Source organism: Micromesistius poutassou, assembly GCF_964030765.1.
Source record: "Micromesistius poutassou genome assembly, chromosome: 16".
In the NCBI taxonomy this organism is placed as follows: Eukaryota; Metazoa; Chordata; class Actinopteri; order Gadiformes; family Gadidae; genus Micromesistius; species Micromesistius poutassou.
This window is the reverse complement of record NC_140286.1, coordinates 3,085,280-3,109,800: the sequence shown is the minus strand read 5'-3', so window position 1 is coordinate 3,109,800 and position 24,521 is coordinate 3,085,280. Positions and strand designations below refer to the sequence as shown.

The following is a 24,521-nucleotide window of genomic DNA, read 5'->3' as shown; positions in this document are numbered from 1 at the left end:
CAAGGTGTCACCATCATGCTCTTGTGATAGAGTAGAGTTCCATTGTTCCACTCCTTCTATTCTGCGGTCCTCATCAGCTAAACAACAATGTGACACCTTTTCCAAATGTGAAAAAGGTTTGGATCTCAGTATGTCCGCCTAGCTGATTACTATTGTCCACTAATTGGCATCTCAGTGAGCTGTCCTTAGCTTGTTAATTTGGGTGGCCTATCCAAGGCAGAACAGAGCCTTGACACTTAAACTTTCTGAGTGAACTTGGAATAATTAGGAAGCATCTAGAGTCTATTAGTTTCCCAGTATAGAGTTCCGGTCTGTGCAGCCACGTCTGCCCTTGCTGCATGAGTCATAACCAGATTCAGAGAGCCAGGATGGCTCTTCACACTCTCCAAGCATCCCTTGGTATGAAGTAATAGACATACACTGGAATATACAAATTACTATATTTATTACTGTGTACACACACTATTGAACATTATATAAACACTCATACGTATTTGCGATTGGTATAAATAATAATAATAACTGGCTAATTTCCTGTGTCTTTGGTTTAGTCTATTTGCTCATTAGGGGAAACAGAGGACGACTAGTTCCTGTGTGACATCCATTCTAATTGAATGCAACCAGCCAATAGGAGTGTCGTATGGACATGCTGTCATCATCAGTCAATGATTAAAGGTCAGAGAGCGACGTGGATGACGGAGCAGCCAGCACAACAAGCACCAAACTATTTGACTTGTTACTTTTGAGACGCCAGCTTTTATCTGATTCAACTGGTGTTCTGTTCTGGAAAGATCAGGAGCATCTCTGTGTTACCATAATTGACTATAAGTGGAAACTGGGAGCTGCCCAGTACAACCACAGTCCTCCACTGGTGGACAATGGGAGTTGCCCTGGACAAACATAGTCTTCTACTGGTGGGCAGTGAATGCTGCCCAGTGTGACCATAGTGTATTACTTTTGGAACCATAAGCTGCCCTGTACTAAGGGTGGAAACTATAGCTACAAAGTACAACCAGTATTCTGCTGGTGGACGCTGGTAGGTGCCCAGCCAGTCGTATATCATCCATATTTTAGTTCATTAATTGTTGGTGTGTCTGTTTGTGTATTGTTGAAATGTTTATTTGAGTGTTATTCGTTCCCCAGATGAAATGTCATTGAATCTATGTTGGTTTGGCTTTAGAAGGTCACTGATCTTCGGAGGTTTCAGCTCGTGTTTAGAAAACGCTGTCTTCACAAACTCGCTGTCCACCAAAAAGAAAAACAGTACAAATACAAAATAAAAAAATGAATATATATATAATACTTTCATAAAATAGGGATGATAATGCTGATTAAAAAGCCTATCACTTGGAATAGATTTAATATGTTTCCAAATGTTTTATAACAGATACCATTTTCCATTTCAGAAGTTATTGTTTATTCGGTGCAGGCCTATTTTTATTACTGGGCCAATAATTAAATATTATAGTTTCAATTAGATATTCTATGTGAATATCGGACAATACCAGAACGGCCCACGAACTGACACTCAAAATGTGCTAATAATAGAAGGAATCCATACATTGGACATTTGAATTCAGGTGCTGCAAGGTCTACGTTAGCACTTGCGTAGGCACCCTCCTTGATGATGAGACGGACCGAGGTCTATATAAATAAACAAAAGCGACCGGTTGTAGCCCACCTCAAGATTTGGAGGAAGCGGTGTGCAGTTCACCTCAGGTAACCAAACCTCTGGATGAATGGATGGACCGATTCATATTTTCTATCTAAATAATCCGATTAGCCTTTCTTTAGTTTGCACAGTAGCTTTCAATTTGAAGATACCAGACCATTAGTTGCATTTCTCTAATTGATGCATTGCTCAATTTATTGTTAAAATACAAAACATAAAAAATAAACACTTTTGGCAATCCAAATCCACAAGGCATATTCCAACGTGCATTTCTCGTGGTTGGTAACTTCCAACCTCCCGTCTCCTTCTGCAGAGATGAAGCTCATGATGGTTTGTGCCGTGGCTCTTTTGGGAGCTTGCCAGCCCGCTTATGAGTGCAGAGCCGTAGAGAGCCGGACCGGAACCCGCCTATCGGACAGACTTCAGCACCTGCCCCTGCCCATCCTCCTTCGGCTCGGCGAGCAATACTCCATCCAGTTGGACAATAACAAACAAGACCCCTCTCCTGTCAGGTCGGATCTGTGGTCACACGGCCCGTCCCCAGCCGCCACAGTCAACCGCGCCCTGCAGCTGCAGCTCACCCAGCGGAAGGTCGCTAGCTCCGAGGGGCAGCAGGAGGAAGATTCAGCAGAGAAAGAAAAGCGCTCCGACGATCCACCCATTTCCCTGGACCTGACTTTCCACCTTCTCCGAGAAGTTCTGGAGATGGCTCGAGCGGAGCAGCTCGCCCAGCAGGCCAATGACAACCGCAAAATGATGGACATATTTGGCAAATAAGCTTGGAAGAACCAACCCATTTTTTTCTTTTCGTAAGAGACTTGTTAAATAATTGTCTGTATTGTTTTTGTGTAATAGGCCTACATACCACAACTAAGTGGTCCTTTAATTTGTCAGACGTAGAAGCTGCACGGGTTTGTAAAAAGAAGCGTTATAGGATCGTGTCCCTGGTGGCTTCCTAACTATTGCAACTATTTTAAAAGCCTTAATTCTGCATTTGAATACACAGTTGCATTTGAATCACGCATTTGTTATGGTTACATTTTGTTCTATCGAAATAAATACTTCCCTCTAAAACCCATGTTACCAAGTCTTGTATCACAAAATTATTAGAGGATCCATATAAAATGTAGAAGAAGCTCAGGCTATATCTCTTATTTGTAATAAAATATTTCTCAATGTTCATTGCTGATTCACGTGTCGCCTCGGTTATTGAAAGCCAGTGTCCTCTACCAGTCATTTACGCAATCTTTACGCACGGACGCGTTCCATTACGCACTGATCTCCCCTTGTACAATTATAGAAATAGTTTCACAGACGTGATGTAGGCTATACAGTGTTGGATTTCAACGGACAGAAGCACGAGATAAGTCTCGGTGTGTCCATTTAGCCGAGTTGGAGAGAAGAATGGTTTTATTTCTGATTGAGCCACGAGAAGGAGAAGACGTGGCGCGGTCCGTCTTCCGTGTCGGCGTTCTGAGCGCCAGCGTCAGAAGGAGCCTGGAGAGAAGAGACATTGGTTAAGCCGTGTGTCAACGGCTAATGCTACGTTTGTTAAAACAAACAAACAAACATGTTAAAATGTTAACTAAGAATACGTAAACGCATATAAACTGCTACTCACCATTAAAATGATAATTATACTAACTAAATTGACGGAGGATCCGTTTAGAATTTATTATGTTAAATAATAAACATCTGAGTGCATGTGCTTCCCCCTTCTGAAGGACAACTTAGCCCGGCCCATTGGAGCACAGATCAGATACATGCCATATATGAAGCCATTACGCCATAATCATTCAAATGTATGCAGCACATGAGTTACCCTTCTGATCTTCTGGAAAAATTCTCTGTGTAAATGTACAACGTATGTATCATTCTGCTTCTATTGGCCATCTGACAATGCTTTGGCTGTCATACCTCATACCCAAGAGACACAACTCGAGAGAAATGTTTCTCTACCGGTTAGGTTGATATGCCCAAAACATCACACAGATATCTGTTGGTGTTCATCTCTACCCAGGCTGGCAGAGATAGTTTGTTACACAGAACCGTCTGCAAAGTCATCCTTGGGAACTGGAGAAGGGCAGGCACTATAAAAAATTCCCTGGCAGGGGATTGGATGAACCGGCGGTCTTATCACAGACGATTACACAACACATAGCTCAAGTAGTTCCTACGTGGGTGTGTCTAAGGTGGGTGTGTCTCTGCGCTCTGGTAGAACCCTTTTCCAGGGATTCCTCTCACCTGAGCAGAACTCCCTGTCGGCAGAGGCATGGCATGGGGCGTTCCCAGGGGTGTGGGAAGGGAAGGGGGGTTGGGCCCAGGGTTCTTGGGGCTGGGGGCCCGGAGAAGGCTGGTGTCGGGGGTCTCCAGGCGAGGAGCAGGGTGGAGAGGGCCAGGGACCTGGGCAGGGGGTGTGTGCGCTGACGGTCGTGTTGGCTGCTTCGCGAGTGATGGCGGTGGAGCCGCGGTGCCCACTGCGTTCTGGGAGGTCTCACTACCGCCCCTCGCTGTCCGTCCTCTCCTCTCTGCCACTGCATCCTCCTCATCATCATCCTCTTCTTCATCTACTGACAGAAAGAAATGTAAATATTTTGGGTAAATTAATACAAATACAAAAGGGAGCGCGTCATGGAAACATCCAAAAGAACGTCATGACATGAGTGTGAGATGAGAGGACGGCATGTCTCCTCACGTTTGAGGAAGTCAATGGTCTGCAGGGCCCGCCTCTCTCTCTCCAGGTGAGCGGTGAAGTGAGACATGTTCTCGTAGCCGCGCTCCACCTTATCCAGGTGGGAGGTGTTCGTGCCCTCAACGATCCTGTCAACATTCATCACCGCCATGACCTCGTTACCGCTCATGACATCACAACACAAACTCATCGCGTCAATATGGCCATGACCCCTGACCCTTCGAGTGTCCTTGCTCTGTGTGTGTATATTTGTGTGTGGGTATATGTGTGTATCTTATCTCATGCCACAAACAATTCAATTGCAACAACAAACTGAACATGATTTAGAGCACAACATATCATTTTCACTGCAGGCTGATTTAACCTTAAACTGAATCACTGATTCAAACTGATTAATGCTGATGGAGCATGCTGTAAGAGAGGTTTAAACTGACTTACTTCTGTAGAAGTGGTTTAGCAGCCTGAGGAGAGAAGACAGACCCTGAGTTACATCCCTGTGGAGGACTTTGATCCTGTGCTGTATAAAATGACTCTTTTGACAGAAAGAGTGATGGATAGAAAGGCAAGCAGGCAGACAGACCTGCCACGCCAGGTACAGAAGCAGACGAGTAGATAAAATGATACATTGATGGATAGATAGACAGATAAATCGAGGGGCAGACCGACAGGCTGGCAGGAAGACAGACATCCTCACCTGCAGGAAGATGGCCATCTCAGACTCGTCCATGGTGTTGATCCCGGTCTCCAGGACCTTGGCCATGTTGTCCAGATGTTCCGTGTACTTCCTCTGGAGGGAGCGGATGTAGTCCAGCTTCTCCTCCTGCTCAGAATTGATCTGCATGCTCATCTCTCCCTTCCGCTCCTCCAAGATGGCGTAAAGGTGGTCAAAGGTCTCACACACCTTGGACTTTTGTCTGCGGCCGTTCTCCTGCAGCGGTGGAGTGACGTCCCATCACGCACCACATAGTGTTGTGTTTTTTATTTCAGAGACACATTAGAGGGGCTTTTTGCTTTAACTTTACCTTATTTAAAAATGGATTTGACTCTTCACCCCCCTATGCCTGTCACATTTCAGTATTATTACTTTGACTCCAATTCCTTTCCATACAACTTGCTTAGATTGCCTAGCCGAAAAAGCATGCATGGGTTTTTGCATTTATTTGCCCTAATTGTGTCATGCAAGTGTGTGGTGATCATGGCATGTGCTTGATATGTACATGCATGTGTGTTTGTCTGTGTATTTATGTGTGGGTGGGTTTGTGTGCGTGTGCACCTACATCTACAGTTGTGCAGGTCCCCTCCAGTTGAGAGATGATGGCCTGGATCCTCTCGTTGTTCCCCACCAGCATGGAGATACAGTCTGTCAGCTCAGCCTACACACACACACACGCACACAAACCCACACACACACACACACGCACGCACGCACGCACGCACGCACGCACGCACGCACGCACACAGACACACAGTAGTGTTATAAATAACTAAGCTATAACAATAACTTAACTAGAGGGAGCTAATGGAGTGGGTGAGACCTTCTGTTCCTGGAAGATGTTGTGTAGAGGAGCCACCTCACAGTCCTTGTGGCTGCCGAACACCTTGCACAGGGAGCAGGTGGGGGTGCCGCAGGTCACACAGTAGATGTTTATCTTCTCCTCTGGGTGCTCCTCACAGGAGGGCTGCTCTGGCTGGGCTGGAGGCGCCTCCTTGGGGCTGCAGGAGGAGAGACTTGAGGAGATGAGGTAGAGACCCAGCAGACCCAGGTTCCTCCCTGCCAGAGGAATTGGGTTGTACTGGGCAGCTCCCAGTGTCCCAACAGAAGAAGACTGGTTGTACTGGGCAGCTCCCAGTGTCCACCAGTAGAAGACAGTGTTGTAATAGGCAGCTCCTAGAGTCCACCAGTAGAACACTTGGTTTGTACTGTCAGAGTCCAGCCTCCACCAGTAGAACTATGTGTGTGTGTGTGTGTGTGTGTGTGTGTGTGTGTGTGTGTGTGTGTGTGTGTGTGTGTGTGTGTGTGTGTGTGTGTGTGTGTGTGTGTTTTGAAGCAGCTGACAGCATGGATGGTCTAGTGAAGTCACGCCTCATGTCCCACATAAAAATAGGCCCTGGTGTTTGACTGCCCCACTGCCCTAAAGATATAAATAGCTCCATAGGGGTCTGGCTATGAAGCGTGGCCTCAGAGATAACACCAACAGGCCTGGTCACAACGAGCCACCACTCTCTGGGTGTAGCTGGTGGGTTAGCCCGAACGTGATCAATTAACAATGAAAATCAGCCAGGGTAAGTAGTTGGTAAGTTCGACTGCTGTTAATTGTAACCAACCATCATCTGGAGGTCCTGTTCTGTTCTACACATACTGTTTAATCTGGTGTCTGGTGAGTAGGTCCACATTACAGGTAACCAAAAATCATCTGGACGTCCTTTTACAGTCTAAACATCTAGTTGTATCTGATAAAAGTGTCTGTTAAGGTGGTTTACTCTTCCGGTAACCAACTACAATCTGGAGGTTGTGTGGTCTGTAAGATAGTCTACACGTTGGTATGCACCTGGTAGCCAATCATCTCTCACCTGGTAGCCAATCATCTCTCACCTGGTAGTCCATCTCTAACCTAACAGCCAATCATATCTCACCCGGTAGCCTATCATCTCACCTGGTAGTCTATCAACTCTCCCCTAGCAGCAAATCATATCTCACCTGGTAGCCCATCATATCTCACCTGGTAGCCTATCAACTCTCACCTAGCAGCCAATCATATCTCACCTAACAATCATATCTCACCTGGTAGCCTATCATCTCTGAACTGGTCGCCCATCTCTCACCTAACAGCCAATCATATCTCACCTGGTAGCCCATCAACTCTCACCAAGCAGCCAATCATATCTCACCTAACAGCCATTCATCCCTCACCTGGTGGAGCCCTGTTTGTACATGTCGATGATGTTCTCCACCAGAAGGTTGCGCTGCAGTCCGTAGACTCCATGTCTGTCCAGAACCACTTCGTGCCTGCAGGACGGACAGCGGAACCGCCCTCCGGACGAAACGGTAGACCCGGTTCTCGTCGACATGTATGGGTTGGATGCCTATGACATCCACAAGGTATTAATTTTGAAACCAAAAAGAACCCTTCTAAAGAATGTTTCCTTTGTCGTGGTGAGGAAGACTAGTTTTTTTCTTTGCCTGCAGAATGAGGCTGACATATATAACCCAAAATATTTGATTGCTGTAGTATAAGTAGTAACTACTTTGTGGTCCAAACAGGACCTACGTAGGCCCAATCGCAGGGCCTGCGTTATAGCATTATACTGGTGTGACTGTGTACTTATAATCGTTAGCCGCTACTGTAGAGTCTCTTAAGTTTCACATACATTTATTTGTACATTCAATTCAATTTTATTTGTATAGCCCTTAATCACCATTACAGTCTCAAAGGGCTACTTAGGCAAACAGGCTAAGTATTTATGACTTGGTTACATGGTCATAAATACTAATCACATCGCTACTGTACGGTAGGCCAATTTAAAACCAAGTTGGCATCAAGAGGCTATTATCAGGATACGAGACTGAAAACACAATGTATTCTCGCTCTGGTGCGTAACTCCCTACCTACCTGAAAAATATCGTTGGCACATTTTCGGCACAAGTTGTGTTGGCACGGCAAAATCACCACCGGCTTGGTGAACATCTCCAGGCATATCGGACAGACGAGCTGCTTCTCCAAGCTGTCCATCGTTTAATCAAGTTGAGCGGAACGTCAAATCCCCAGAGATTAGCTCATGAAACCCGTTCGAAGTGGAGTGGACCCGTTGTCGCGTTCTTCGGGTCAACTCAGGGGCCAAATCCCCCAAGAACTTTCGCAATTAGAAGTGTCGGACGTTTCGCAAACGGTGTCCTCCAAGTTGCTTCACGCGGCGTCTCGTCCAGTGAATGTCGCGAGCTGTTTTTAGTAAAGGCCACGTCAAGCGTTGCCATGCTTACATGCCCATATATGAAAGTGTGAGCAGGCGTGTGTGTGTGTGTGTGTGTGTGTGTGTGTGTGTGTGTGTGTGTGTGTGTGTGTGTGTGTGTGTGTGTGTGTGTGTGTGTGTGTGTGTGTGTGTGTGTGTGTGTGTGTGTGTGTGTGACCTCGGTCCTCGCACGATAGGCAGTAGGCCTATCATGTTGGACTAAAAGTGGCGTCAGTTAATTGACACATCATTCTTTTCTTTTTTTAATAATCCTTTATTTATTATATATTTATATATGTTGACATTTTGCAGTTGACGGTCTGGTGCAAGATAATGTTATATTATATTTAATACAAAAAATAAGATACATTCATTAAAACGCATATTCAAATAAAACACGTCCGAACATGCAACCAAATCACAAACTGTTATATGAATCTTTTGTAAAGTAACTGAAAGTTTAGTTTATTAAGCCTACATCATTGAGAACAAAGACATTCTCTCCATCCGAATGAAAGTTAATACACGTGATAAGTGTATATTAATTGATTGGTGATTGGTTTGTTGGACTTTTTAATCATGTGACCAACATTCTTATTTTATCATTATAATTTTTATTCAAGAAAATAATACTTTCATTTACTTTGACCAAGGCATCTTTGTCCTGAAATATGGAACCTCATAACTGCAGCCATTGCTTTTGGTCAAAATTGTTTTTATATGATTTATAATAAATAAAAAAACCTAAAGCCCACTCTACCCCAAACGTCCTCTCCGATCAAGATTTTCCCGCCCTGGTTCTTCACACACCAAATTTAGTTTGATTGAGTTGTGGAGGGCCCGTGTTATTCTTTAGACAAAAGGGATGGCTGCCCTGAAAAGTTACGTAGGCCTGGTGCAAGTTGAAGTGCCAATTGTTTCGGTTTCTAGAAGTTTCCCAAAACAAGTCAAACACCACATACATCATGAGAGTCTGTTTGTGGGAAAAGGAGTTGAACATCAGGTCGCCTGAGAGTAGAGGTCAGAGGTTAACTTCCGATAGTGTTGGGGCGGGACCTCAGGTGTAGGTGTCCGCATACCTGCGGTTTCCATCGCCAATCAGCTGAGTCTTCTCGCTGGCACCGCTGCTGGGCTGCTGCACCACTGGAACATCTCCACCTTCTACAACCACAGGAAGTACGGTTTACCACAAGAGGAACTACTTCCTGGTGCAGCCGTCTTGCTTCTGTAAACCAAAAAAAACCCTGGCCCTCTGAGAAACCATTTCCCGGGTTCCCACAAACCCCGCCCCTCACCGTTGTCATGGCCAACCTCCTCCTCCAGGTCGTCTGGGGAGACGTAGACGTCTGACTCCGCCCCCTCCCCGGGCGGCGTGGGTTTCAGTCTGCCACAGCAGCAGTTACAGCAGCAGCACAGACAGCAGCAGCAGTAGAAGCCAGTCAGCACCCCACACACAGCAAACAGACCCTGGAGAGACAGACATCAAACCACAATTTCAGTATACTGTATATATCTCTATATCTCTATCCCCCCGCACACACAAAACACGAATAGTTCACAAACTCTCATGTGTTCAGAGTTTTCTGTGCATTATCAGGCTGGACCCAACTCTGTCTGGACCGTGACCCATTTTATGTCCCTCCTGACCCATAGTTTAAGAAACACTGCTCTACTGGTGGACACTGGGAGCTGCCCAGAAGATGGTGGACAATTGGAGCTGTCCAATACACACACACACACACACACACACACACACACACACACACACACACACACACACACACACACACACACACACACACACACACACACACACACACACACACACACACACACCTTGGCCCACCAGGTGGAGAGCATGAAGTAGGTGTTGACGTTCTCCTCTCCAAACTGCTGGGCGACGTAGAGGCCCAGGGAGCCATAGCTGTCGTAAATGTTCCTCTTGGTGAGGTCCGACAGCACAGAGTGGGCTCCGTTCAGCTCCTTGAACTTATCTGCCGCCTCTGGGTTGTCCGGGTTCTTGTCCGGGTGGTACCGCAGGGCTAGCTTCCTGAAGAGCCAAACAACACTGTGTGTGTGTGTGTGTGTGTGTGTGTGTGTGTGTGTGTGTGTGTGTGTGTGTGTGTGTGTGTGTGTGTGTGTGTGTGTGTGTGTGTGTGTGTGTGTGTGTGTGTGTGTGTGTGTGTGATACCAAACAGGGTTCCAGGGTTCCTTTTCTTTGCCCTTGAGATGGCTGAGGTTTGGGTCGCCAAAGGTCTCCTGTTAGGCCATTTGAGACCTAGCAGTGATTAAGGACTAAACAAACTTGGAATCGGACTTGGAATCCAGTCAGGTTTTCTCCCTCCACCAATCTGCCTGTCCCTGTCACTTCTCACCACTCCATCATTCCCTGTCAGTCTCTATATTTCTCCTCGCCCTCCTGCTGTCTGTGCTCCATCCCACAGTTCTTGCATGATGTTTGTGGGTGGTAGCACCAGGCACAGTTTATACAATAACCCCTGATGTTGGAGTGGTAGAGGGAAACCGGCAGACAGTCACTCTCTCACCCCATGGAGACCCCAGGTTTCAACAGGCCTACCTGTAAGATTTCTTGATTTCTTCATGGCTACAGCTCTTCTCCAGGCCCAGGACAAGGTACAGGGACTCCCCGGAGGTGGACAGGGTACGCTGCCGGCTCTCGGACATCCTGACACCATTACCTGCTGCTTGAGGTCACGGGGGGTGGGGGGGGGGGGGGGGGGGTGGGGGTGCGGGGGGGGAGGCTGAGTATCAATACTTAACTAACAAACTCAACTCTTTATGGAAAAATATGGTACATACCCGCCGCTGCTCCTGAATGTTTCCGGGCCAAGAAGTGTTTGTTGGTCCTTCGGTGGGTCCAGACAGACGGGTCGGTAGCCGTAATGAGTAATGGAGAAGCTCTGTCCAGCATCAAAGATTCATCGGCAGGCTGCTTCAGGTGTCTTCGGCGACCAATGGGCACGCTGATCGCCTCGTATCGGCAAGGCTTGATCGGGTTTCAGACGAGCTGGTCGGGCAGGCGCATTGTGGCGATTCCCATAGCAACCTGTGGAGAGGGGGGAGTTGGAGATGGAGTCCCCGCCCATGACCTGTCAATCAAGGACACGTAGGCTGTATATATTTTTTATATTTATGATATAATTCGACACGGGAATAAAATAGACATAGTAAAGTTCTAATACCAGTAAAGGATACAGTATTTTATGTCACAAGGTATTGCAAGGTATATTTTTAATATTTACAAATTACTAATATTTTACACTAGCTTAAAGAACCAGTGGCAAGCAGGGTTTTCTTACGTATCTTTTAGATGGAACGAGTTAAACCTTCCAGTTCCTTTAGGAAAGTGGCGCAAGTATGAGTCTCTAAAATGGTATTAAAAGCAGTTTCAGCTGACGACCTGAGGATGTCACTAAATTCTAACGTTTGACTTGGAGACATTCTTGCTAGAGGAGAATCGAGCGAGCAAAAATATAGGAAAAGTGCTCGTTTAAGGTTGTCAAATATTGCCATCCAACTGCGTCTCTCAAAGAAAGTGTATCTCGCTCTTAGGTATAATAACCCTACTCCTATTCAACCAACAGAGATGAAAGCTCCAGCACAGACACGTGAAAAAATGTGTTCACTTTTTTTATTTGTTTGTTTTTAATCTTTCATATTTTCTGAAATTATATATATTGTATCTGCTTCCGACATTGGGGCCGAAATCTGTAAAACATTATGGAGTTTGGTTTAATTATAGGCTAATTGATGAATATCGGAAATAAAAAAAAACATGAACACGCATTGGAGAAGATGCTCAGTGAAGCTGTAGTCCAATAGATGTAGGCGTTTCAAATGTACAACCCTTGATTAACCAATCACAGGAGACCTTTCATGGTGTGGTCTAAAATTATTGGAGTTTGAAGGAGCGAGAGGTCCGTCATCGCGCCATCGTTGAAATGTTTGGGGAAGACAGCTAACAGTCGGTGAGAGATAAGGAAGGGACTGAGTTATGAACGCTATGATCGTAGTTCGATCTTGTTTTCTTCGGTGAATGGTTCGACTAATATCGTGCGTTCAAGCCCAATGGAAAATCATTTTACAACTGCGACGTTTTTCTGTTCCAGGATCGCCGCTGTTCATCCGAGCGATGAGACGTCAACCGACTGGGTCCATGCTCTTATCTCTGGCTTCTACGAATCCAAAATCCGTTCCTGAATCGTTTCAGGAATATTTTGAATTGTACTGCAACCGTATTCCATTGTGATTAGTAAAGTCACGACTTTTTCTGCAGCAGAGGTAACGTCAGGCCTATATGTTTAACGGCTATCTGCAATATGAGGAAGCAATTGGTCGAGTTCCCTCTGTGATGCTATCGAAATCTTTAAAGATAATAGACACACATTTTGGACCAAATATGTAAAAGCTATGGCCCGTGGGAGACACAAAATGAACGAAGAAATATCCCTATCAATATCGCCCTGAACGAGCTCGAAATCCTGCGCTTTCTCTGCGAAAACTTCTGCCTGAGTTCATGGTGCATCGATTACATCTCGATCGGATTTTAACCCGGCGTTGACTGTTCAATGGAAGTATGTTCCCAGCTGCCAGTGTTGCCTCTAGACAGGCCGGTTCCCCAGCATGTGCTGAGGCGCAGAGGAGCCATCAGCCTCGGCACCAGCTCTGCTCTGTTCGGAGGTCCTTCTCCCAGGCAGCTTTGCAAGGTGAGTGTTTTTGGGACACACACACACACACACACACACACACACACACCTCTAATAGTCAAGACTTTCGTAGATGATGATGAGGTGACAACGAAATTGTGAATGTGTTGGTTTTAGGGTCCTACTATGCTATGTTGATATTACGACTCTGTGAACTCGGCCTTACACATGCAAATTGTTGTTGTAACGAAGACCGACTTCCTGTGCTCGTCCCCGGGGGTCGTGCTGTGTATACTGTATACACAAAGCACACTCTCTGTATACACAGAGAAGTGCCTCGTTTAACATATAAGGACCTCTGGCAACATCGCTGTAATATCTGGGCTACTTGCATTGGGTGTGTGCTCACTCTGGGTCTTGCTAGTGAGTCCAGTTTAACCCTTTATCACAGTGTAGCGCTTTATTACACGTTTATGAGTACAACACATCATCTTCCCTTTATGAAGATCACTGACTGAAAGAGAAAGATAATTTTTGCAGAACCATGGACTCAAGCACCGGGAGAAAAGACGTACCGACCACACACATGCTAGTGGACACCCTTGAGAGTCTGTCTTGATCTTCCCAAAACCCTTAGTACTAGGATCTGGTGGATGAAAAGCTTTAAAATACCCTGTTAAGAGGAAGGAACTCTGTTGGGGAACTAAAACTAGAAAAACAATATGTAGGCTGTTCAGATAAACCAGAAGAGACTCTAATTTGCATGAGAACATGTTTTGCATGGTATTTGAATGCGTAGCGAGGCTCTGGCTGACTTTGGTCAATAGATGGTGTACTGTGGGAGCTAGAGGGGCCCGATCTTAAAGGATCTCGATGGTTGACTAAGACTCCACATTGATTGTTGACATGGATGAGATGTAAATCATTTGAGTGTAACTCGCCCTTTCTCGAGCTGTACACGTGTTTCAAAATTGGGCATCCATTCTATTCCAAGCAAGTGATGAGCAGCTCCAATAGATGTCTCTGTTTTGTCCAACACAAGTAAGTGCATAAGAGATGCCCTGGCTAGGCACCTACTATTGCAGACGGTTCACCAACTGCTAAATTACGGTGTGGGGGTAGACCATGAGAGTGGGTGAGTGGAACACATCTTGACATGGAAAACCTCAATATTAACATGGGGTCCCGGAAAACTGTCCGCATCCTTTAACCTTTTTTTTTGTGAAATGCTAGAAAAGCATCCATCTATTGTAGTCGACACTTTGCTGCCCATTTATGATAAAACGTATAGGAATAAGTCATGCTTGGGGGGCATTTGACAGTAATGTCAAATCCCAGACACTAGCATCCAACCACTGATACACCAAACATTATCATCCAACCAGTTGCTAGCCAAACACTGTCTGTCTGTCCTGTCACAAACCTTTCAATCAAACAGTCATGGTTCAGGGAACACAAAGGAGGATCAGGTGCCCAACGCGTCTGGCCCTGGTGTTAACTGAACCAATGATGATTGGTCCGCTAACTGATGTAACACAGAACTGCTGCGAATACGGTAAATCCTTAGAAACCTGTGCAAGGATGTTTACCCCTCAATACCACCACTGCTCCACACATTAAATGGACACAACTTCGGAGTGGAGCAAACGTTGCGAACACTTCCCAGCACTAACATCGACCGGTTTACAGAACTGCATACTGTACGCCCACAGATCACATTACGGACCGCCACTGCAGTAAAGGAGAGCGAAGGAGCGCTTACTGCGTTCTGTGCTGTACTTCACCGTCCATCCCTCTCTCCTCCCCAAACACATTTTTATTTATCTGATGAATCAGACATGGATTTAATAACTGGAGATGGATTATTTGTGTGGTTGAGGACACACACGCAGACAGACGCACACAGAGCGTGTGGAGGCCCCGTGTGCGACCACCCAGCGGGGGGGATGTGGGTCAGCCTGCAGCGGTATTCCATGATAGCACCATCACGACTCTGTTAGTCCTGCTGTCCTCTCGTCCTGATTCAAAGCGCCCCGTGTTTGATTAAACCGGTCGGTATGTCATTAAAATCACATTTATTTTAACAGTTCATTAATCACACTGCTTGTTGCATAATTGAACGGTTTTCTTTTTTATAATTTTATTTTTATGATTGACCTGGTTATTTTATTAAATAGTTATTCTTTTTTTTTAAACTGGCTGTTTAGACCAGTTTTTGATTGAACTGGTCTGGTAATAAAACTGGTCGTTTTTTTCTGTGGTTCATTGTTTTTATTGCATTGTTTCCTGTTTTTGCTATGCAGCAGTAGAGTAATACAGTAAGCAGTACTGCATTACAGCAAGTATTGCAGTAGTGTCCGTCATGACAATACTTCTAGCTTGCCACCGGGGGAGCTGTGGGCTGTGGCCACGTGGGTTGGCCACCACAGCAGGGGTCGCAGCCATGTCTGTCTGACACATTCAAATTGTGTTCTCTCTTGTGTCACACACACACACACACACACACACACACACACACACACACACACACACACACACACACACACACACACACACACACAGTTAAACCCCAATGTCCTCAGACTACATTGAAGCATCCTTGAGCAAGATAGCCTAACCCCTACCTGCTTGTCAGTCACGTGCATCTAGTTGCATCACAGTATAGTGTTTGCTCGGCAGACTTCATCAAACAACTGATGGGACCTAGGGCTGTTTTGTTTCCTTAGGCCTTTTTTAGGCCTTGTTTGAAGACGGTTCTTTGAGCAGTAATGACCTGCTGTTTGTTTCAGAGACGAGGAGGGGTGTCCTACAACAGCGCTGATCAGGCGGTTCTCTACCTCCACCTGCTCGGTAGGTGGAGCTCCACCTACTCTTACCTCAGCCACGTTCGTAGAGGAAGCACACACAAGCACCTTGTTTTGTCCCTTCCTGTGTTAAGATTTTTATATAGGCTAGCCCATTAAGGAAAGGGCTATCTTCATTTGACCACAATTGTCCAACACCACACTCATCTGCACACTTACACTGATAATTCAGTTGAAAACCACTTTATTGGCATGGGGGGTAAACTTTTACATTGCCAAAAGCAGTTAAAAATAAATAAAGTACTATGAAAGGTAAAAACATTTTATACTCTCTCACCCATCCCACCCTCCCCCTTCCAGGAGATGTGAAACAACGGGGCCCGGGGCCGTGTGAGCCAGTGCATGGGGCCCCTCACTCCCACGTCAAGGTCGACTATCGGAGTTTCCACTGTGAGTAGACATGTGAATGGTACCCCAATGTGAATGGTTTCCCCAATGGTTGGGAGGATGGGAGTGCCAGTGGTGAGATAACTCGTGTGGAGCGGGATTAGCTCAGGAGGTAGAGCGGGTTGGCTGGTAACCCCAAGGTTGGTGGTTCGATCCCCGGCTCCTCCTAGCTGAGTGTTGCGGTGTCCCTGAGAAAGACCCTACTTGCTCCTGACGAGCTGTCTGTTGCTCTCTGTGACTCTGCCGTTGGTGTGTGAATGTGTGCATGAATGGGTGAATGTCAGTCAACACTGTAAAAGCACTTTGGATAAAAGTGCTATATATATGAGGACAATTTACCATTTAACTCTTTAATCAATGCTTTAAATTATTTATTTCACATAATATTGACATGGTCTACTTGGCCATATAAAACACAACCTCCGGACAAACGTAGCCTAAATAACAGCCTAGCGAGAGAACTTAATGCGATAGATAGCAGCTAACAAGCATAACTGTTATTAACACAAACAAATATCCCCTTCTGTCTTTAAGTCCAATGCATTCAAACATGAATTATATCCTCCCTGTGTGTATTTTGTCTGTTGCATTCAGCATTAATATGCGGTTGCCAGGTGTCTAACTTAATTCTAGTTCTACTTTGAATGGGTGAGGGGACTTAGTCTTAAGGGCCTGACACACCTGGCCGACCATCGGACAATGCCGGGCCGTCGGTGAGCCTCATTGGCCCTTATCGTTTACCATTTTCACATGTTCTCAACAGTAGATGTAGCCAAATTATGGAAGAGTGGTGGGAAATGGCAGCCAGGTAGCCCCAGCCTCACGTATTGCTGTTGTGTGCCCAGGTCACCAGGGTCCTGTACGGCCAGGTGCCAGGGGCCTCAAGAGCCATCGCAGACAGCTCAGCTTCCAGAGGTGTCTCAAGAACCACCACCTCCTCCTCCAGCAGCCCCCGGGCCCCCAGCACCTCCTCGACCAGGTGTACAACGGCCAGGTCAAGGTGTGTGTGTGTGTGTGTGTGTGTGTGTGTGTGTGTGTGTGTGTGTGTGTGTGTGTGTGTGTGTGTGTGTGTGTGTGTGTGTGTGTGTGTGTGTGTGTGTGTGTGTGTGTGTGGACCAAGGCTGCTCATGCTTCTCTCCTGCTGCTGTCTTTCAGTGCATGCTTAACAAGGTGGACTGCTGGGACTTCGACATTTTCCTGTTTGACAGAGTTACAAATGGTAAGTGTCACCATTGAGCTCTTGGTCTGTCTGTTGGCTCCACCTGCTGGTGGCTCTATGTGATTGCATCAGCCTACAAAAAACCCTGTTACTGAAAAGAACTAGAAGTAGATTAAGCATTTTCCTTAATTAACTTTAGAGGCCTTGACTGATATATACAGGTGAAACTCAAAAAATTTGAATATCGTGCAAAAGTTCATTTATTTCAGTAATTCAACTTAAAAGGTGAAACTAATATATTATATAGACTCATTACATGGAAAGTTTTTTATTTATTTATAATTTTGATGATTATGGCTTACAGCTTATGAAAACCCCAAATTAGAATATTAGAATTATTATGAAATCAATTAAAAAAGGATTTTAAATACAGAAATGTCGGCCCTCTGAAAAGTCTGAAAAAAACATGCATATGTACTCAGTTCTTGGTTTGGGCCCTTTTTGCATGAATTACTGCCTGAATGCGGCGTGGCATGGATGCTATCAGCCTGTGGCACTGCTGAGGTGTTATGGAAGACCAGGATGCTTCAATAGTGGCCTTCAGCTCTTCTGCATTGTTCGGTCTCATGTCTTTCATCTTTCTCTTGGCAATGCCCCATAGATTCTCTATGGGTTCAGGTCAGGTGAGTTGGCTGGCCAATCAAGCACAGTAATCTCATGGTCATTGAACCAGGTTCTGGTACTTTTGGCAGTGTGGGCAGGTGCCAAGTCCTGCTGGAAAATGAAGTCAGCATCTCCATAAAGCTTGCCTGCTGAAGGAAGCATGCAGGGCTCTAAAATGTCCTGGTAGACGGCTGCGTTCACACTGGAATTCAAGCATCTAGGATTGTGTGACTCTCCATTCTTCCTCCTGACTCTGGGACCTTGGTTTCCAAATGAGATGCAAAATTTGCTATCATCGGAAAAGAGGACATTGGACTACTGAGCAACAGGCCGGTTCTTATTTTCTTTATCCCCGGTAAGACGCTTCTGACGTCGTTTGTTGTTCAGGAGCGGCTTGACAAGAGGTATACGACATTTGAAGCCCATGTCCAGGATCCATCTGTGTGTGGGTGGCTCTTGATGCACTAACCCCAGCCTCAGTCCACTCCTTGTGAAGCTCCCCCACATTTTTGAATGGCCTTGGCCCTTTTCCTGACAATCCTATCCAGGCTGCGGTCATCCCTGCTGGTTGTGCAACTTTTTCTTCCACACTTTTCCCTCCCATTTAACTTTCTATGAATGTGCTTTAATACAGAACTTTGAGAACATCCAACTTCTTTTGCATTTACCTTTTTGAGGATTTCCCTCCTTGTGGAGGGTGTCAATAATGGTTCTCTGCACAATTGTCAGGTCAGCAGTCTTCCCCATGAATGTTAATTCTACTGAACCACTAAGAAACCATTTAAAGGCTCAGGAACTCTTTGCAGGTGTTTTGGCTTTTAGCTGATTAGAGTGAGCCTACAATATTGAACCTTATCACAATATTCAAATTCTCTGAGATTTTGAATTTGGGGTTTTCATAAGCTGTAAGCCATAATCATAGTAAGTCTTGAAATATCTCGCTTTGTCTGTAATGAGTCTATATAATATATCAGTTTAACCTTTTAAGTTGAATTACTGAAATAAATGAACTTTTGCCCGATATTTGAATACTTTCAAGTGATTTTTCCGTCACGAGAATCCTTCTTGTGAAGGTGCTATCCGCGGTAGTTGTCAATGCTAATGAGCTGCTCTTTTACAGGAAACGGCCTGGTGACGTTGACCTTCCACCTCTTCCTCCAGCTGGGACTGACCCGGCTCTTCCGTCTTGACCCCATCAAACTGCGTAGTTTCCTAGGTACCTAGGTAGTCTTAGTGCTGGCCCCTGCTGGGGACCCTTTGCTCCGTGTTCACAGAGCCCCGTGGCTGATGTAGAATCTGTGCAATTCCCTCAAATTTTGTTTCACATCTATTTAAATCTTTAATGTAAAGAAGTTGAGTATATTCTGGGAATGTGATCACAGCAATGGTTGGAGGCACAGCTGTAGATGTGGGACATCCCTCTCATGGACACTGTGTTCAAACCAATTAAAAGACTAATAATACTTCCAGTACACAAAGAATAAGCTTGCATTTGGCACACACCCCACCTGTCTTCTCTGTCATGTCAAATACAACAGGGTGCTAATTTAAAACAGGCTCCTGTGTAAACCTGCTTAGCCTACCATGACAAATGAGAAAAACACCACCACCAATGCTCTCCCGGTCTGCCGTACACGCCCCTGGATGAGCGCTTCCTCTGTAATTCGCTGTTGTTGTTGTACTGTAGTCATGGTGCAGGCGGACTACCACCAGCGGAATCCCTACCACAACTCTCTCCACGCTACTGACGTCACGCAGGCCATGTACTGCTTCCTGAGGCAGCCCAAGGTGAGCCCACTCTGGACCCGGCCTGGGCACTGGGTCCTAGCGGGTCACTGAAAACGTGGTACAGTACCCATTATGACAAAAGGGGACGATTGGAAAAGTTTCAGCCTGACCGACTGGTGCAGGGGGCCCCTTAAACGTTATCATCTGAGGACCCAAAGGACAGTTTTGTTTTGTTATTGGCAGGACCAACCACCGCACACGAGAGACATGAAAGGGTCACAAATTCCACTGAGCTCAGAGATTTCTGAGTGTGCGTTGTCATGCAGCCTGTGACTGGACCTCAAAGTAGCCTTTTGGCATCGTTTGAGCAATATCAGGTTCTGTGAGAGTGATGTGAATATGATGTAATGTGTATCCTTGTTCTGCAGCTGGCTACAACGCTGAGCTCCTGTGATATGCTGTTGGCGTTAGTTGCGGCGGTCACCCACGACCTGGACCACCCCGGGGTCAACCAGGGCTTCCTGGTCCGGACCGGACACCACCTGGCTGCACTGTACAAGGTAGGGAGCCTGTGGAGAGAGGCACACACACTGGCACGCACTTGCGCGCACACACTTGCGAGAGCACACACACATGCATACACACAAACAAGGACATGCGTACAGGAACAACTACACTGAGAGACAGGCTCATGCACAGTCTCGCACGCACACAAGGATAGCATACACTCTGAGACGCACACACGCACTGGGAAAGTAATAGTGTGATGAAGATGTGTGTTTGGGCTTGATGTTGCAGAACTCCTCTGTTCTGGAGAGCCACCACTGGCGGTGTGCTGTGAGTCTGCTGAGGGAGTCTGGGCTCCTGGACCACCTGCCCATCACTGACCGGTCAGTCACACCCTCATGCTAGCCAACATGGGTATTGTAGTTCTACCAGATTGTAGGCGATTCAGGTAGATTTTTGTACTTTGGCCTAATCTATGTTGTAGTCCTGCTAGATTATTTTGTAGTTCTAGTGGGTGAATTTGGTAGTCCTATAGGGTCGATTTGTAGGTTTGATTCCATTGTCGATGCAGGCTCAACTTGGAGGAGCGACTGGGCTCTCTGATCCTGGCCACGGACATCAGCCAGCAGAACCGCTACCTGGCCCGCTTCAGGGAGCACCTTGACCGAGAAGACCTGAGCATGGCTGACCCCAGCCACCGTCACCTGGTCCTGCAGGTATATCTCTCACTCCTCACTCACTCATCTGGCTCTAGCTCTGTCTCTCTCTCACTCTCTATCTCTCTCTTGCACTCTCTTTGTCTCGTTCGCTCACTGTAATTTGGTCTTCCCTGTCCCCTCCTCCTCACACACTACTAGTGGACATCCCTGAGCAACATGCCTATCCTTACATGCTCCTTAATGACAAGTGTCTTGTGTGTGTGTGTGTGTGTGTGTGTGTGTGTGTGTGTGTGTGTGTGTGTGTGTGTGTGTGTGTGTGTGTGTGTGTGTGTGTGTGTGTGTGTGTGTGTGTGTGTGTGTGTGTGTGTGTGTGTGTCAGATTACCATGAAGTGTGCAGACATCTGTAACCCGTGTCGAGTCTGGAGGCTCAGCTCCCAGTGGAGCTCCAGAGTCACAGCGGAGTTCTTCCACCAAGGTAGGTGGATGTGCTGTGTGTGAATTTGTGATGGGTGGTATTGGTGTGTGTTTTGTAGTAGGTGTGTGTTTGGTCTAAAGCAGTATTTGTGGATGGTTTCTCAGGTGACGTGGAGAAAAAACACGGAATGGCAGTCAGCCCCCTCTGTGATCGACTCTCCGACAGTACGGCACACATTCAAGCTGGTATGCACACGCATGCACGCACACACATACACACACACATACCCTTACACACACCTTAAACCAGCACATTCTATGTACACATAAATACACCAGCTCATCGCCTCCACTCTCTGAGCGTCAGTGCTGTCCTCCATCAGGTTTCATCCGCCACGTGGTAGAGCCTCTGTTCAGGGAGTGGTGTCGCTTCTCCTGCACCAGCCTGTCCCATCGCATGCTGGCCCACCTGCAGACCAACCTGGACCGCTGGACGGACCCAAGCCAGCACCCCGAGACCACCTCCTAGAGTTCTACCAGTCTTCCTAGACCACCTCCACGAGACAAAACTAAAGGAACCATAGACCACCTCTGAGAGACATGGGCACCTTCCTAGACTACCTCCTAGACCACTTCCCTAGAGACCTCCCTAAACCCCGTCCTAGTGACATGGGTACCTAGAAAAACCTCCTAGAGCCTAGACCACCTTCTAGGATCCTCCCTAAACCACTTCCTTAGACACCTCTCTAGACCACCTCCCTAGACCACTCCCTAGAGACATAGGAACCAATACCACCTCCACCCTAGAGACCTACCAGCCTTCCTAGACCACCTCCCTACAGATATTGTAACCTAGACCACCTCCTGGAGACCTAGGAACCTTCCTAGACCACTTGCAAAGCTTTTACCTCAGGAAAGAAAAGCCTGTGGAAATGTCTCTCCCTTCTCTTGCTCTCCTTCGTCTTCTTACACTTTTATTCTTTCTTCTTATTCTCTGTCTCGCTGTATCTCTCTCGCTCTCTTTCTGCCTTTATCCTGCTTCCTTTTCAACGCCACCAACTAACCAATGACTACTTTATTTCATTTAATCGTATTTATTACATTGGGACGTATTCCCTGAGTACAGTTACATCAATCTTTTACTACCTTACCAAAGTACTACAACAATGTATTAAAACTTAAGGTAATCCATGGATTACTACGTACTACAGTAATGCATAGATGTATTACTATATTGTGATGTTTCTGCTGACATTATTTATTGTTGTGTGATTCAAGCTCTGGTATCAAAATGTTTCCTTTAGCTAACCAGAGCTTTCACAGGATTTATGGGTTCATTTCGTAAACTTTGAGGATTTAAGATAAGTTCCCACATTATCCTGAAGAGTTCAGAAATGGAGGGAAAATTGCTCAGACAGATTTATTTTATGTAGCACTATAATTTAATATTGGAAACCCCAAATATGTAGCCAATGACGAAGAAGAAACATTGAACATGAAGATTGTTCCGGAGACCCGTGGTAAACGTTTGGCATGGGGCCAAGGGCGGGCAGACATTTTGTAACCAATGGCTTAACTCACCATTGGTCCTGGGGAAAAACGGCGCACATTCAGTCTAATTAATTACCACTTGCATAAAATGTTTGCTATTTTGCTAAGGTAGACGAGAAAAGCCATTTGATCGAGACGATTTCCTCTTTATTTGTATTTTTTTTTAAGGGTTTTTGGTTGATCGTTCCACTGTGAAAATGGACATGACTGTTGTTTAAATTACTATTCTTGTTTTTAATTGTGTTGATGTTTTCCTTTTTCACATTTGTCATGTTTTTGGGGGTGGGGGTGGGGTAAAAAATAACAATATTTACCAAATAATGGTAAGATACATCATGTGTACAATCATGTGAAAAATCCAACTCTTAGCTCTGTTTTAAATCTATATCTGTCACATTAGAGTGTTACGTTTTTAGCTTCTCAATGTTTGAATTTTACTGTCATTTCTTGGAAGAAACACTCGTCACATTATATTCTGTTTTTCTTCTAAGAAGTAAGTAATTTTGCTAAAGTGAGACTATTGTTCAGTCATCAAGATGTCGTGAACTAAAATCTTCCTTCAGTGTGGAGTTGTGGAACACAATTTGCTGTACTGGCTGCTTTCACCGGTACTGTTCTATTGAAGGAGACTTGGTTAATGACTGAGTAAAAACATGGATGTCAGTCCGTTCTTGCAAGCATGATTAGGTTGCCAAGTGGAAACTAAACTATGCTGATGCTGACCTTTTCCCTCACTTCAGATGGGAAACCCAAATGCACCAGCCATAACTGTAGATAGTCAATACACACTTTCTGACAATTTTTAACAAGCCAAACCATTTTTTTGTCATAAAAGTTAAGCTTTGTTTTTCGTTTGAAGGCAGTTGGGGAATGGGTAGGTGGACGTTTAACTATGCACTAATTTCTAAAGTGACCAAACAGGTTTTTTTCTTAGTAAATCATTCAAATGTGTACTGTTCGGCTTTTTGACATCTTTCATGTTGGTTTTTCTTTGTTTTCTTTAGACAACACAAAGTTGTAGAAGGACGCAGGTGCTTTTCATAGTAAAGTGAAATTTGTATTTTCTGAAAATGCCAAGACTTTTTGATGCAAGTCACCTGTGTGAAGGAACTTCCATGACAAACTATTTTGTGAAAACCTTGCCAAATATTGATATTTTGCTATATTTGCCAGTTATTACATTTTCAATAATAAAATGAATTGACTCTTTTGCGGCACAATACTTAACTACACTGTGATCCAAGCCATTTCAACACAATACAAAGTATATGCTAAATGTAAGTATAGGCTACTTGATATTTACAAGTATGCATTGAGAGATCTTAAACCACATATTGAGTCATCTTCAACGAAATATCAAGTATATTTTCTGATGGATGTGTAGTAGTGATTAGTCTCAACTATCTGAAGAGCCAGCTCTTATCAGTGAGAAGAGCCAAATGCCAGACTCACTGAATGAATAGCCGGAATGCCCATCAATCTTTCCTAGGGCGTTGGCTCTTTAAATCCTACAACATTCTGGACGGATGGCCGGCGAGATCAGCTGATTACTCAATGTCCAATCACAGACGCGCATTTTATCAGATGACCATTTTTTCGTATCCGACCA

At 45.5% G+C, this 24,521-nt stretch overlaps 4 protein-coding genes across 6 annotated transcripts; 2 read left to right on the top strand and 2 right to left on the bottom strand.

Annotated features, from left to right (window-relative positions):
* Positions 1 to 502: 502 nt before the first annotated feature.
* On the top strand, positions 503 to 3,058 carry LOC311360464 (corticoliberin-1-like). Its single transcript, XM_084480541.1, has one exon. It carries the CDS (start codon positions 1,988 to 1,990, stop codon positions 2,447 to 2,449), a length of 462 nt encoding a protein of 153 aa, XP_084336667.1. The 5' UTR covers positions 503 to 1,987; the 3' UTR covers positions 2,450 to 3,058.
* On the bottom strand, positions 3,051 to 8,263 carry LOC311360462 (E3 ubiquitin-protein ligase TRIM63-like). Of its 2 annotated transcripts, none has more exons than XM_084480539.1 (9): positions 7,976 to 8,263; positions 7,276 to 7,448; positions 5,900 to 6,077; positions 5,642 to 5,737; positions 5,059 to 5,292; positions 4,803 to 4,825; positions 4,368 to 4,492; positions 3,917 to 4,242; positions 3,051 to 3,169 (listed from the first exon to the last, which is right to left on the bottom strand). In XM_084480539.1, the coding sequence occupies exons 1-9, from the start codon at positions 8,093 to 8,095 to the stop codon at positions 3,083 to 3,085; spliced, it is 1,362 nt and encodes a 453-aa protein (XP_084336665.1). In that variant the 5' UTR covers positions 8,096 to 8,263; the 3' UTR covers positions 3,051 to 3,082. The 2 variants fall into 2 exon arrangements, with proteins under 2 accessions (XP_084336665.1, XP_084336666.1); XM_084480540.1 differs by having other exon boundaries at positions 3,917 to 4,239.
* Positions 8,264 to 9,108: 845 nt separating this feature from the next.
* LOC311360628 (dnaJ homolog subfamily C member 5-like) lies at positions 9,109 to 11,244 on the bottom strand (the record flags this gene model as incomplete). Its single annotated transcript, XM_084480727.1, has 5 exons — positions 9,109 to 9,473; positions 9,608 to 9,779; positions 10,149 to 10,362; positions 10,891 to 11,014; positions 11,133 to 11,244. 5 exons carry the CDS (start codon positions 11,242 to 11,244, stop codon positions 9,370 to 9,372), a joined length of 726 nt encoding a protein of 241 aa, XP_084336853.1. The 3' UTR covers positions 9,109 to 9,369.
* Positions 11,245 to 12,290: 1,046 nt separating this feature from the next.
* LOC311361393 (high affinity 3',5'-cyclic-AMP phosphodiesterase 7A-like) lies at positions 12,291 to 24,121 on the top strand. Of its 2 annotated transcripts, XM_084481561.1 has the most exons (14): positions 12,291 to 12,301; positions 12,443 to 13,039; positions 15,769 to 15,829; positions 16,144 to 16,233; positions 17,076 to 17,230; positions 17,386 to 17,449; positions 19,173 to 19,268; positions 19,740 to 19,840; positions 20,209 to 20,340; positions 20,579 to 20,670; positions 20,859 to 21,003; positions 21,326 to 21,422; positions 21,527 to 21,607; positions 21,745 to 24,121. In XM_084481561.1, exons 2-14 carry the CDS (start codon positions 12,902 to 12,904, stop codon positions 21,888 to 21,890), a joined length of 1,398 nt encoding a protein of 465 aa, XP_084337687.1. In that variant the 5' UTR covers positions 12,291 to 12,301; positions 12,443 to 12,901; the 3' UTR covers positions 21,891 to 24,121. The 2 variants fall into 2 exon arrangements, with proteins under 2 accessions (XP_084337687.1, XP_084337686.1); XM_084481560.1 differs by lacking the exon at positions 12,291 to 12,301 and having other exon boundaries at positions 12,309 to 13,039.
* The last annotated feature ends 400 nt before the right edge of the window (positions 24,122 to 24,521 follow it).